Source organism: Fonsecaea nubica (genome assembly GCF_001646965.1).
Source record: "Fonsecaea nubica strain CBS 269.64 chromosome Unknown Scaff138, whole genome shotgun sequence".
Taxonomy (NCBI): Eukaryota; Fungi; Ascomycota; class Eurotiomycetes; order Chaetothyriales; family Herpotrichiellaceae; genus Fonsecaea; species Fonsecaea nubica.
In genome coordinates, this window is record NW_019173811.1 from 1 (window position 1) to 14,053 (window position 14,053).

Below are 14,053 nucleotides of genomic sequence, written 5' to 3' on the forward strand. Positions count from 1 at the left end.
TGTTTTTTTTTTTGGCGGTTTTATGTTTTTTTAAGATACAGTATTATTTTTCCTTCGTACCAAGTAGATGGAGATTTTCATATCACTTCATGTCATATCATGTGTCAATGTCCATGTCCTTGTACTTGTCCATGTCGATCTCAACAAACACACGGGAGACATCATTCAATTCTTGTTTGATTTCTCAAAGGACAGGAGACGATTCTTTCGGTGATTTTGTAGGGTGTGGGTTGTGGGTGGTCGGTGGTTTGAGGGAAATCTTGACACAGATAGACGTCTATTCTACTGTACAGTATATCAGTGACCTCTATCGAGGGAAATGAGCCCTTCCCTCCCTCCCTGTGGCAGTATCATAAATGCATAGAACAGATCCGTAATATCTCTAGATGCCCAATAGCCAATACCTTTGTATAGACCTTCCCGTCTAAAAGTCCCAGCCGAGTCATGGCTTATTCTCTTGTACGATGGACCGTCTGCCCAAAACACCGCCTCTTAGAAATGACTGGAGGGAGTTCACTCTTGTGGCCCAAAATATTGCTTCAGAATCTGCTTCTTGTTGACTTTGCCCATCGCGTTTCGTTCGATCGACTCGACAAGTTTGAGGATCGCGGGTACTTTGTAAGCGGCCATGTCTTCCTTCAGGTGCTTGCGCAGTGTTGCCAGGTCGAGGCCAGTCGGGACAGCCTGGTCGATCGTTAGCACTCACGTCTGATCACTCCAAGCAGAGCCCATAAACCACTTACCGAGTCCTTCAGCTTGATGACGGCCGCGACTCGCTGTCCCCATTCCTGATCCTCAACGCCGACAACCACAACTTCACCAACAAGACCGCTCAGGTACTCGTTGCCCAGAATCTTTCTTTCAATCTCCAACGCCGAGATTTTGTACCCCCCGCTCTTGATAATATCGACACTGTCACGCCCGAGAATGAAATAGGCGCCGTTCTCCTCCCTCTTTGCAACGTCGCCCGTCTTGAACCAGCCGTCTTCCGTAAACGACTCAGCAGTCGCCTCTGGTCGCCGGAAATACTCGGTAAACACATTCGGCCCCCGGATCTCAATCAGACCCGACTCGTCCTTGCCCGAAGACGTAATGATCTGGCCAGTCTTCTCGTCCGTCAGGCGAACCTGCACGCCCGGCAACGGCCATCCCACACTGCCGTCAATGCGCTTCTCCTTTTCCAAACCGCAGCTCAAGGCCATGCCTATCTCAGTCATGCCGTAGCGCTCAAGTAGCTCATGCCCTGAGATCTCCTCAAACTTTCGCTTTGTGGGCACCGGCAGAGCAGCCGACCCACTAACAATCAGACGGAGGGCCTGCACACCTTCTCGCGCAGCTGGCTCGGATGTGGTTCCACGTATGCTGGAGTCAAAATAGTCGATTAACCTCGAATACACCGTAGGAACGGCCATAAACATAGTCGACGACCCTTTCTGAGACCAACGAGTCCAAACAGTCTTTGCATCGAATTTCGCATACATTTCCACCGTCCCACCAGCGAGCAATGTGGCAGTAAGGCCGTTAACTATGCCGTGGACATGATGAAGAGGAAGAACATGGATCAAATGGTCGGATCGGCTGTATTTCCAAGCCTCAACCAGGCTGCGTGCTTGGAAGGTGATGGTTTCGTGAGTCGAGATGCACCCTTTCGGTCTCGAAGTCGTGCCCGATGTGTAAATGATTAGTGCCCGTCGGGATGATGGGAAACTGGGAGAAAATCGAGGGAGAAACGGAAAGTTTTTCGAGCTTGGAATGTGCGGTGTGAGGGACATGATGGGGATGCCAGAGGCCTGTTCCTGCAGACCAGCCTCAAACTTCTGGAATGATGGATGCACAATAATCAGAGACGGGTCGGAATCCGAAATCGTATACTGGAGTTCTTTGAGCGGATGGGACGTGCATAACGGCACCGAAACAGCTCCAGCCGCCCATACTGCCCACTGGGTGACAACATAATCGTATCCCGAGGGAACAAGAAATGCGATTCTAGGCTCCTCCTCAAACGTCGAAACGACGGGGTCGTATCCTGAGAGATACCGCTGAATCTGGGCTTTCAGGGCTGCGACATCGTTCAGGAGTTGGACAAACGTAAAACTCTGGTCTTTGGTCTTGTCGATGACGGCGACCTTGTGGGGGTCTGCAAGAGCGTGAGATCTAGCTTCGGCGAACAGAGGTAACTCAGGTATCGAGGGTTCGTCCTTGGTGCTTTGAACTGAATATCCAGATACAGGCAGACTCGATGTAAAAAAGTCGAGCTGCTTGTCGGCCGGGAAGTGCCATCCGGACTGGCTTGGAGAAAAGGAGACCTCGATACTCATACTGGCTCGGTTAGGGAATTCTTTCCTTGTAGTTGGTGGTGGTAGTGCTTGAAAAAGCCGTTATGGTCGTGGTGCCGGACGGCTACCATAAGAATGCCATATTTAATAGCTCTTGATCCGCATCCAATTTCATTGGGGATCCAAAAATGGAAGTCGATCACCCCAACAATAACTCAGAATATTCATCATATGTGGCGCATGAGTGCCGGGACAAAGCAATTTTGGCCAAAGGTTGGCATCCGGAGGCACGGCGATTTTTCAATGATCGAGATGAACAAACTGCAGAGGCAAATATCCCCGAACGGAATGGTCCGAGTGGGTGTAACCGAACGATGCTGGGGGAGCATGGATCTTTTCCGCCAGTGCCACGGGGTATTCTCGCTTCCATCGGACTGTGGCTCAGGATTCTTGGGGGCGGCGAACCCCAGTCCGTCACCATGACTGCTGGAGAGATCCTTCAGCACCACGTCTTTGGCCTTCTTCCTCAACCGCCTCTATAAACAGTTCCGGCATTTCACTTTCCGTGAGGGATGCGCTGGCTTCAAGATAAGCAGCCTTGAAGGTATCCCACAAGGTCATGTCGCTGGGGTGCGTTGAAACTGGTGAAGGGTAATATGGATCGCTGAGATAGAAGGCTCTTTGCAGCTGCCTCACGCCCGCTGGGGACTCTGAGAATGTGCGACACTGGTTGAAATCCAGCAGCCAGATGCCTATGGATCGTCGATAACACTCGAACCGGATGATGTTGGAGACGTTGGCAAGGTTGCAGTTTCTGCTCTCCAAACGCATAGCTGTCTGCTCAGCTTCGACGTGTGCTGTCTTTCCCAAAACGAACTCAACGCCATTGGCATCAATCTGCGCTCTCCAATGCAGGACTGCAAGCGTTTGAGCCATGGCTCTAGCCCAGGTACTTGTATCAAGTTGCAGAAACTCCATTTCATTGACCGTGAGCTCAAAGTCGCGAAGTCGAAACGCGGCTGAAAACGCTGATCGCTCAGCCCTTCGACCCAAGTACAGGCGGACCAAGCAGTCCTGGTTCTCCGGCTTCGCCAGGAAATCCGTCTTGATGGCTTTGATGGATTCAGGAGCGAAAAGGTCAACGATGGCCTCTCGAACGTGTGCGGGTAGTCCGTGTACTCTTGTCGATAACACGCCACATGTTGGCTGGAAGTCTTGAGGAAACCATCCGCCGAACTCGCTCCAGAACGTCCCATCAGAGGGTTGCACCAAGCTAATCCAACGCGGTATGTTGATATCTGGCCGGAATTCCCAGGGCGCCTGTTGAACTGCAACTTCTGCCCTCCTGTGGCTACAACTGTCCTTCCAGAGCTGATCTCGCCTCACCTCGTTGCTTGCCTTGAGAACGAGATCCATCAGAGCCCAGACGGTTCCGCACTGACCCTTGCCGACCTGTTTAGGTCCGTCCTGGCACCCAAAAGACGCAGCCGAGTCGGAAATCGAGTGCCGTCTGCAGAATTTGGTATTGGCGCCATCGCCGCGGTTGGCATCGAGGAAACACGAAAGAATGTGGCCCATGGTTGGAGGGGGACTTGTTCTGGTCTGAACGCCCTGAAATGGCAGAAAACGGCTCTGCAGGGTGTTATATCTCTGAAAACATGGAGGTCCTGAATGACCTACTGTGTGTCCGATCCACATCCTGGTTCCCGCTTGATTTCATGGCTCACACTCGCGGCGGGGACTCTCAAGAGTGGACGACTTACCAGGCATTGTTCCTCATTCTAGGACGACGCAGTTCCTGAGGAATGCTGACAATTTTTTCCATTTTGACTTTGCAATGAACGGGTGGTTTCCTGCGCAGTTTGTCGTGCGAGAGGACCTGCGACACTCGGAGTATTCATTCTGTCTGACATTGTCATATCCCGCAGTGACTGTCATGTCTGTGCCCATCTGCGACGGTTCTTCCCTGTCAGACAGAAACATTCTAGCTGCTCCTAACAACTCCTCTCTACACCTTTCCAAGTGCTTGCTTCATCTCTCATGTCTTGTCACAGCCCGTCTCGTTGCTGAGGGTAAACGTCAGTATCGTCAATCTACAATCCAGGTGAGTGGAAGCCCTGGGCGGCTTGCGATCACCCATTGAAGCACACTTTTGACCACACCAGCATCCTGCTCCATCGCCATGATTTGTATCGCCTCACTAGAGGACCCCTTCGTATTGGAAACGCTTTTCCGGCAATCAGTCCACCCTCTTGCTCTTACACAGGCCATCGAGAGATGACACAAGCTCGCAGCGAATCATCTCGCGCTTGACCAACGGCTGCGTTGCTCCATTGCCAATTCCGAACACGAACCCGCGGCCATCTGGTGAGCTCTGAACGCAACCCCGCCCTTGGACCCTAGGATAGGCACGCGACCCCTCGCTCGTGGGAGGGATAGAATATGACTTCAGACGTCGTAGGGGGATATGACAAACGACCTCTCTGCTCCCTTGAAACTCCTTTCTGAGTCCTACTAACTCACCTCTCGACCTCCGCCACAATGGAAAACAAGCAAGAAACCCCGACAACAGCCCTTCCCACCACCACAACCACCACTACCACCACTGGGAGCGGCGTGGGTGCGTCCCACCGTCGCTCGAGCAGCGGTATCTCGGACGACGCGGCCAAGTCGGCTCACGACTTCATGGCGGGCACCATCCGCCGCTCGTCCAGCGGCGTGACCGACGACGCAGCCCGCGCCGCGCACGACTTTATGCGCTTCTCCAGCAACAGAGCCCCGGGCCTGAACGACGACCTTACCCAGAAGATGCACAGCTTCATGGAAGGTCCCGCCACGCACAGGGAGAGTCATAGCAAACACCTGCCCGATGTCACGTTGCCAGGCATCACGGACGAAGTGGTTGAGGAAGCCGTCGAGTTTGTGGATGCCGTCGAGAAGAGCGCATCAAAGGCTTGAGCCTCTCCCCAAGCAATTCGCTCTTTAAAAAGGGGTGCACATGTGTATGATGTACAGGATGTAACTTGAATACAGCGTTTATTGCCGGTGTGGGATGGCCGACTGGTCATCTAGCTCGCTGTGTGGCGGGATAAGGGGAAAAGTCGCCTGTATGACCAAATTGCCGAATGCACGTCTCCAAAAAATCAAGCTGGGCTGCGTCGTTGTGTTTGGATTGTTGGCGCGGGATATGAGTTCTATTTCCTCGTCGCGTCTACATATCGAAAAGGGGAAATGCAATCAGATGTACATATCCCTACGACCTCCCTCGATAAAGGGAAGAAAAACGGCAGAGAAAAAGGTAGTGCCTTGAAATACTTGCTCGAGCATTCAATTGATAGGACCAGAACTACCTAACCGCCCTCATATCTGTCTCTCTCTCTATATCTCTTCTCCCTCCCCCCCTTTCCGTCTCCCTGTACTATAAACCCCTTCCACACTCTTCCTGCGCACAGCTCACACCTCCTCTTGGTTCAATGATACTAAATATCAAGGAGAAGGGGGTTATGTAAACTGCGTAGTCCCGTCGAGTCGAGATCAAACCAGATCGAATCAGATCGAGATCAGATCTAAGGTCCGTCGCTGCGGCTGAGAAGAGTTGACCCATGCCTGTCTCCCTGTTCGACATGCTCGAGTGGCCTGACTGCGTTGCATGGGCGGGAACCGCCGTCGGGGTCGACATCGGAGTCAGAGTCGGAGTAAGAGAGCAGGGAGGGAGGAGGGGAGACGTAGAATAAACCAACGCAAAAAAAAAGGGGCACGTTTCCGGTTCAGCAGATCAGACGCGAGACAGGAGATGAGAGAAGTCTTTAGTTAGTCCGTCTGTCAATTTGCAATAGCTACCATTTCTTCCACATGTTGCGACACACGCGACAGGCTTGAGGTGAGAAAAAGCCGCTCACTGGGCACAGTCAAGGAGGTCAAGACAGACATGCCTCCCCAAGACGTATTTGCTACACGTATCGTGTCAGCTGTCAAGCCTCAACCCAGATTTATTCATTTGTGGTACATTCTGAACAGTTCGCTGAACCCAACGCCTCAAAGCACCTTTCATCTCCGTCGTATCGTAGCGTAATCGTCGTTGTTTCTCCCCCAATCCTCAACTCTCTTCAAACAGCCAGGCCAACGACTCAGGCCAGTCGTTATCTGACTTTTCGTTGTTGGTCATCTTCATTCTCCATTTCCGGTACCCTTTCCTGGCAAGTCGTTGGTCAAACTCTTGTTTGCATCCGGCACACCAACGCTCCCTCGGTAGAGGTCTTTCGTACGCCAGACCTAGAATGTATGTTCGCCGGGGACAATTGGGCACCCAACAGGATGAGCATCTCGCTTCTCGGCGGCTCTTGGGTAAGGGGATGTCGTCGAGAGCGTGCCATCGAGACTCTTGATGGCTGGCATTGACTGTACCGGTTCCAGTCTTCTTGTTGTCCTTGTGCTCTTTCCACTCAATCAAAGCAGCCTTTCGCTCTGACAGGCCTCCTGCGAATGTGAAGCTGGGAGCCCACCACTTCCTCCTCCCGCGATCGCGACTCGCATGGCGTCGTCTTCGCGTCATTCGCTTCCGTCCTCGCCAGTTCTCCACGACTTCGGCAATTCTCCGTTCGAAGCCGTCGATTTCCATCAGATCCTCTTCTCGCCGTCTTTGCTCCTCGAGTTCGAAGCATGTAACACAACCCCACCACAACTCAAAGGTCGAACTGCCACATGAGGAACAGACTCCAACCTCCTCGTCTGGATTAACGAGGCTTTGGCCTTCAAGCATCCACCGACGAAGTCTGCGGCCTTTGCTCGACTTGCGGACTGTATCGCTCTTCTTGACCCAATTCTCCTTCCACCATTCTCCCTCGATGTCGCGATATCGGCGCATGCAGTCCTTACATAGCCTATTTTGGGCGAATTTGGCTCCGAGGCCGGTGCCGCGATTGCTCATTCTCTCGACAAAGCACCACAAAGGTTTTTCCTCAAGGCAGCCGTAGCATCGGAGTTCTCTAGCAGGACGCTCGATCAGCCGGAAGTCGAAGGCAGCATAGAGCAAATCCCATAGGTGGCCAAGTCGCTGTCTTGGATACATGGATCTGTACTCTCGATACTGCTGCGCCTCATTCTCAAGGCTTTCCTTAACCAACTTGGAACGAACGCGGCGGACGACTTCGGTCGGAAGCATCTCGTAGAATAGGTGACATGTTTGTCGAAGAGCGAGTAAAGTGTCAAAGTCGACGTAGGTGGTGGCAAGGAGGAAATGCAGATCGCGAGGTAAGATGGAGAGGAAGGCACTCTTTTGCGCCCCGCCCGCGGTTCGGTCCAGCTGAGGTTTGTTCGCTGACAACAAGGTCGATATGGACGCACGTTGCTTCGCTTTCCAGATCAAAGAGGTCTGATGTTGCATCTTCATCATTGGGGGAATTTGGCCTGCCATGTTCCGCTCTGTGACGGTGACTCTGGCAGTCTCCTTTCGGTTGTCCGGCAACTGTTCATCGGAGGTGTTTCGAGAAGATTCACCACCGGCTCCTCCTGAACGAAACGACGATTTCGAAGGCGGTGCGAGGCAGGAATGACTCCCCCCAAGCAACTGAGAACTTTGCTCCATGGTTCGTCAATCGGAGGAAGTTGGTGGTTGGACTCACAGTGAGTGAGTGGCGGTGTCGCGAGTGTGATAGGGTAGCATGAAGAAATACAAGACTGTTTAAGATTCCCAAACACTCTTTTGGACACAGTGTCGGATGGAGATGGCCCAAGGCAACAATGTTTGCCAGTTACACACAGTGAAAAGTAGGGAATCGTGTCTTTGTCAGGCTGAGAACAAGGCAACAATCATAAACAAGTTATACCATGAACGCGCCTGCACGAACCAGTCAACAACGGTGAGGGCAAATTGAGTAGGAAATGACAACTCTGGTATCAAACGGGGCAATTTCGCTCTTCAAGAATCGTGCAAATACTGATAGAAGGGAAGGGATGCTAGATGTTTTCAAAGAGTGATGGGTGATGGGTGAGATGGTCAAGATGGTGAAGGTCCAGTGAAGGTTGGAAAAAGCGGGGAGGGTTGGAGGGGGGGAAGAGGAAGAGAGGAATCCGTCGATAGCGATGGAGACAGCGATGATGAGATGGAGGAGTGGATGAATGGACGGATGGGCATGCATAGCCCTGGCACCCTAGTCCGTTCCGTAGCTTGGGTGATGCAAGTACGACGTGCTTGTAAGGGGGTTCCCAATGTTTTCCCTTTCTTTCTCAATCCCGGGACGCGAATCGATCATGTTTTGGGGCTTTGTCGATGACGGAGGGGGATGGGCTGTAGGTGGTGCTGGTGGTGCTGGGGGGTTCATGGGCTGATGCAGGGGGTTTCAAGGGTTTCCAGGGGCGAATGAGAGGGGGCATAACGACTGGTTTCCATTGACACGGTGACTTGTTAGGGCGGGTGGACGGTCATTGGCACCCCAGAGGCTCTCAGAGGCACGCAATAGCCAACCAGGCCCCCGTGACGACCAGGCGCCACCAGTGTGACAAAGACACCGGGGGCACCAGGGGTTTCTTCTCGTTAAGCCAATGCTGGCAATCTTAGCGAGTCGCAGCCGCCACCAGTCGCCTACTATGAGCTAGACTTACTTATTTGGTGCTCTCCGAACTTTTGCAATTACTTAGGCCTGCGAGCCCATCAGTCCAAGCGGGTTCCTAGTCGCCCCCAAACAAGTTTCTAACTCAGCCACATTTCTCTCCGAATCACCCAGCAAGCCAGGAACCACAGAGACAAATAAGCCGCAGGAATGATCCAACACCGCGACACTCGCACTCCCGACGCTCACGGTGCCACGTTCATGCCTTGCCCAGACACTTGGATCCTGACAGGAAGAATCAAACAAAAAGCAAATGAAAACTCGACATCGGCTAGTATCTGCAGCCCTATATCCAGCGCCGCGCCCTTCCGCTATGAATTTCGATCACGCTGTTCAAGCCTCATACTGGTACACATACATGAGCAGTGACACATGGACCACAGTATCCTGGAGTCTACAGTAGATCCCCACACCCTAACTCTTTCTCCGCTTTGGGGATATGCAAATGTGGCGAACCAAACAGAAAACATGGCCTACATCATAGACATTAATGAGTTCGTTGCATACGCCTATGATTCTGTCAGTCGCATGCCAATTGTGGACGTTAGGGCACTGGTCAATCGACTCACCATGGGCTTGATATCAGGATGAGGGACGGCTTCAAACTGGTGATACTCTAACTTCAGGTCAGGCCCGATGTTGATGTATGCTCCCTTGTTCTCTGTCGTGTCGCAGTATTTGGGCGCAGAGAAGACTACAGGGACATATGTCAGTGGCCAGCACAGTTGACTTGTTCCAGAAAACATACCAGTGATGCACTTTCCATCATGCTCAACCTCGTAGCCATCCATTCGCACCTCGTGGCTTCGAATCACAGCCTCGAGGTTGTTGTTTTCACAGAATTTCTTCGTCACATCGGGGCCAAACTGCAGCCCGACTCCTCGCTTACTGGGGCCTCTACCATTCTGAGGTTGAGGATCCGTCCAGAGCATTTCCATCATAAGCCCAGACTGGCCAGGCTGCCGCTGCACGTGACGATCGAGTTTGCGGATGTCGTCTAGCGTAACTTTATCGTCCGAGAATAGCCCGCCATGGAGTGTAAGGTATTTCTTCCCGATCAATGTTGCCAACGGTAGTGCCGAGAACGACTCAGAGAACAGCTTGAATGTCTTCTCATTGTATTTGGCCTTGCATTCACCTTCAAAACCATACACCCGGTTCATATCGTCCGTCTCGTGGTTGCCCCGATTCAAGAAGAAGCCGGTAGGTCGCAGCCACTTGTAGGCATAGAGGAGTAGGGCGATTTCCGTCGACCATGATCCTCGATCCACAAAGTCGCCGTTGAATAGGTAGGCATGCCTGTCCGTCGGGAAGCCGTTGAGCCGGAAGATCTCCAGCAAGTCGAAAAACTGGCCGTGGGTATCCCCGCAGACCGTGAGTTTGGTGTCCGGCGCCACGTCCATTTCGACCATGGTGGGCTCGTCGTACACGATATCTCTCACGGCCTTGATGATCTGAAATACATATTTCTTATGGATCTTCTTGCCATTCTTGAATCGCTCGATCATATCATCGATAAACTCCTGCGTCATTTCGTTCCCCAGCCTGACACCATCGTATTTCTCGTCCACCTCTATTGAGTCCAAGTCCAGTCCTTCGAATGCTGACGGAGGATCTTCCACTTCAATCGCCTTCAAGAACTGTATCTTCTTGACCAACTTCTCACACTCTGCCAGTTTAAGTCTTGCGTCTTTGTTGTTGGGCTCCTTGCGGCAGACTGTCTTGAAATCTCGGAGGGCATCTTGAGAGTTGAGAATGGCAGTGTTGGCAACCGCTCGTCTCCAATATGCCTATATAAAATAAGTCAGTGACCGGGGCCCAGAGCAGTAACAGTTTGACGGTCATGCCTTGATGTAATCTTTGTCGAGTTCGATCGCTTTGGTAGCGTCAGCGATGGCATAGCCGTAGGCTTCAAGCTTAATGTTGGCCTGCGCTCGGTTGCAATAGAACGACGGGTCTGCGTCGTACTTTTCTATCGCCTTGGTGTAATAGTCGATAGCAGAGGGCCAGTCATGTTGGGCAAAGGCCTGATTGCCCTTGACTTTGAGGGCGGTTGCAGCGGCCTTGTCTGCGGCGAGAGTCGAGGCCATAGCCGAAGAGATTGGGGCTGATTCGGCCGAGGAAATACAAGAGGATAGGTGCGGGGGAATAGGTCCACGAATGTTATCGTATCATGCCGGTGGTTTGGGCGAAACGTGTCGAGGAATGGGTGGTCGAGTGTTCACTTGCCTCGTTTTTTTGTCGCGGGCCGGCTGCAAGTCGAGAACTTTCGGAGAAGACGACGGAAACTCGCCAGACCTGCTGTCTCAGGCCCCAAAATGGGACCCAGATCTCCTCGAGGTCGTTAAGTGACAGCTTAGCTCCACGCTATCGGCAGATCAGCCGAAACCTTAATTGGGACCATTCGTCTTTGCGCTTTGTAGCACCCCTGCGTCAGTTGATCTTTGCTTCCTCATCAAGTGCATTCACCACCACTCCCCAAATCCTCATCATGGCCGGCCGCGGCAGTCGGACACGCGCCTGTATGGTCTGCTCCATCGTCCAACCCGCCACTGTGAGCAGCGACGTCGACGTTCCCAATCCTTTTCAACCGACTGACGTGGAACCGCAGGATTTCTACCGTAACGGTTGCCCCAACTGCGAAGAGATCTTGGGCCTACGAAACTCTCAAGATGCGATCCAAGAATGCACTTCCCAAGTCTTCGAAGGCTTGATTGCCATGGGAGACCCCAAGACCTCCTGGGTCGCCCGATGGCAGCGCCTGACCGATTACGTGCCGGGAATATATGCGGTCAAAGTCGTGGGAACGTTGCCGAGAGAAATTATCGATTCGCTAGAGGACAATGGCATCAAATATGTTCCAAGAGATGGAAGTGCGATGGAGGAGGACAGTGTTGCTGCTTCATGATGCGCAGAGAATCCAGATCGATTGCAAAGAATGATTTACAAGATCCCTTGGCCCCGATGATCAGTGACAGCAGAAATGACGGATCCACCCGAAACATGACTCCTCACGGGGCTTTCAAGTGGATGGTATACGGATTGATGGAATAACTTTTTTATTCATGCGTTACGATACCTCCCCTATTTGGGACCACCCATAACAGATTTGCGCCAAACGCTACAAAGTTAAGCCACTGGGCGACGTACTCCTTCATAATCCATACAAATTCTGCGCCTTCACGGTTCACAAAGACTTGGCCAATTTCTCAAAAGCATCAAGCAGAATGTCAGCATGGTGCTTCTGGAATATCAACATCGGCCTCAACCTTACGGCCGATGCACCACTGCCTCCAATGTTGATACCGAATGTCTTAGCCTTGGCCAGGAATTCGTCCCGTTTGGGGTTATCAAAGGCGATAAAAGTGCCTTGCCCTTTTCCTCGGAGGTTTTGGAATTGTTGAGGATATTGTTGAGCGAGCCTTTCAATGCCTGCGTATAGGTAGTCACCAACCGCCGATGTATTCTCCACCAGATTCAATCTCTCAATTTCATTGATGATGGCCCGGAAAAGGATTGCACGAGCCGGGTCGCCCATCCATGTGTTGAACTGTCGATAGGGCTTGTTCGGTCGCAAGTCTGGGTTGCCAAAGTAGTATCCTGCCGTCTGTGCTTTCTTGGAGAATGTCACCATGTCCGGTGGGTCTTCCAAGTTCCAGTGATCGTGGGCCCAGAATTTACCCGTCGCACCAACACCAGTCTGCACTTCATCGACAATCAAGAGAACATTGTTGCGGCGCGTGATTTCTCGTAGACCTCTGAAGAAGGCGGGACTCGCGTGGTTGTCGCCACCTTCAGACTGGATGGGTTCGACGATCACAGCCGCCACGGGATTGTGGTATGTTTTGATGATATGTTCAGCTTCTTCCAGGCATCTCTTTTCTTCCGCCGCATTTTCCTCTGCGTATTGTTCGAGTGGGTACTTTAGAGAGGGGAAGGAGCACTGAGGCCAGTCAAAGGCTGGGATGTCGATTTTGTGGATAGGCTTGCTGCGCGTGGTCGATAGGGTCCCAAAGAGACGGCCGTGGAAGGCAGTTTTGAATGACATGATTGACATATCAGGGGAACCAGGCTTCTGATTCTTCATTGTGCTCTCGATCTCTTCAGCAGTGAACTCAACATCGCGACCACCACGCTCTTGTTGTCGCTTCCACATGAAGGCAGCTTTGAAGGCGGTCTCGTTGGCGTCAGAACCAGCCGTCGCAGTGAAGACCTGGTCCAGGCCCTTGGGCGCCACCCGAAGAATACCGGTCTGGAGGATAGAGGCCCAGTCGTGCGAAGGAAAGTTGCCCAACGCGGGTCGGTTGATGATCGCAGAGGCCATCTCTGGGCTAGTAGCGGCGAGCAGGAGGGAAGGGTTGTTGTAACCGACAGGTATGGAGGCAATCTGGGCATACACATCGAGCAGTACGTTTCCATCAGGATCAGCTATATAGTTGGCGTAACTCTGTTGGTAGTTTGCCAGCATGTTGAGACTGCGAGTATCGAATACTTTGTGAAGCTCTGCAATGGCTTTTTGACTCTGAGGTCCTGGGATAGGCGTGACTACCGTCGGCCCAACTGGCTCATCGGGAAAGAATGCTGTTTCCATTGAGGGAGACTCGACGTGAGCTTGGGCTACGGCGGTAGCTGTACGCTTCTCAGGACTTGTCGCCAAAGCTCGAAAAGGTGTTGGTCTCAAGAGAGATCGGGCCGGGGTTGCTAGACGACTGACACTGCGCAGCCCGGCCGAGGCACGCAGGAAGGACGCCATTGCTCGTGTGCAATCAAGCTTTGTGGACGTTGATCAGTGTAACTGTAAATGGTGCGGGGTGGAAGACTGTGTGAGCAGGCCCGCGTCTTGACGCAGGATGTGAAAGAGCGAAGTTCAAACAACCTGTAGTATTGAATCACTCCTCACAATATAGGAACCAGGTTCCAGGTCGGAGGGTGTTATTCTAGGGGGAAGAAGGTTTTTAATTACTGGACCATCATGTCGAAAATGAAGGGCGCGATGCACCAGGGGGGCAGGAACAAACAAAATGCGGAGAAGCACGCCGCACATGCCTCATTGGAGGCTCGGATATCCTCGCACCTCAGCCTGCGCAAATCAGCGCCTATTGCGCTCCCCCACCGGTACAATTGGAGTCTTTGATAGCTGCTTTAGGAAACCCGATGCGGCATTCAAGA

The 14,053-nt window shown here is 52.4% G+C and overlaps 7 protein-coding genes across 7 annotated transcripts; 2 read left to right on the forward strand and 5 right to left on the reverse strand.

Annotated features, from left to right (window-relative positions):
• Window positions 1-513: 513 nt before the first annotated feature.
• On the reverse strand, window positions 514-2,318 carry AYO20_11172 (hypothetical protein; the record flags this gene model as incomplete). The annotated part of the gene is made up of 2 exons (XM_022649425.1): window positions 514-684; window positions 744-2,318. 2 exons carry the CDS (start codon window positions 2,316-2,318, stop codon window positions 514-516), a joined length of 1,746 nt encoding a protein of 581 aa, XP_022494581.1.
• Window positions 2,319-2,750: 432 nt separating this feature from the next.
• Window positions 2,751-3,854, reverse strand: AYO20_11173 (hypothetical protein; the record flags this gene model as incomplete). The annotated part of the gene is made up of 1 exon (XM_022649426.1): window positions 2,751-3,854. One exon carries the CDS (start codon window positions 3,852-3,854, stop codon window positions 2,751-2,753), a length of 1,104 nt encoding a protein of 367 aa, XP_022494582.1.
• Window positions 3,855-4,817: 963 nt separating this feature from the next.
• AYO20_11174 (hypothetical protein) lies at window positions 4,818-5,234 on the forward strand (the record flags this gene model as incomplete). Its single annotated transcript, XM_022649427.1, has 1 exon — window positions 4,818-5,234. The coding sequence occupies one exon, from the start codon at window positions 4,818-4,820 to the stop codon at window positions 5,232-5,234; it is 417 nt and encodes a 138-aa protein (XP_022494583.1).
• Window positions 5,235-6,372: 1,138 nt separating this feature from the next.
• Window positions 6,373-7,860, reverse strand: AYO20_11175 (hypothetical protein; the record flags this gene model as incomplete). The annotated part of the gene is made up of 1 exon (XM_022649428.1): window positions 6,373-7,860. One exon carries the CDS (start codon window positions 7,858-7,860, stop codon window positions 6,373-6,375), a length of 1,488 nt encoding a protein of 495 aa, XP_022494584.1.
• A 1,497-nt stretch (window positions 7,861-9,357) lies between these two features.
• Window positions 9,358-10,974, reverse strand: AYO20_11176 (hypothetical protein; the record flags this gene model as incomplete). Its single annotated transcript, XM_022649429.1, has 5 exons — window positions 9,358-9,393; window positions 9,454-9,578; window positions 9,633-10,674; window positions 10,724-10,760; window positions 10,853-10,974. 5 exons carry the CDS (start codon window positions 10,972-10,974, stop codon window positions 9,358-9,360), a joined length of 1,362 nt encoding a protein of 453 aa, XP_022494585.1.
• Window positions 10,975-11,375: 401 nt separating this feature from the next.
• AYO20_11177 (hypothetical protein) lies at window positions 11,376-11,792 on the forward strand (the record flags this gene model as incomplete). Its single annotated transcript, XM_022649430.1, has 1 exon — window positions 11,376-11,792. The coding sequence occupies one exon, from the start codon at window positions 11,376-11,378 to the stop codon at window positions 11,790-11,792; it is 417 nt and encodes a 138-aa protein (XP_022494586.1).
• Window positions 11,793-12,071: 279 nt separating this feature from the next.
• AYO20_11178 (4-aminobutyrate aminotransferase) lies at window positions 12,072-13,637 on the reverse strand (the record flags this gene model as incomplete). Its single annotated transcript, XM_022649431.1, has 1 exon — window positions 12,072-13,637. One exon carries the CDS (start codon window positions 13,635-13,637, stop codon window positions 12,072-12,074), a length of 1,566 nt encoding a protein of 521 aa, XP_022494587.1.
• Between the last annotated feature and the right edge of the window lie 416 nt (window positions 13,638-14,053).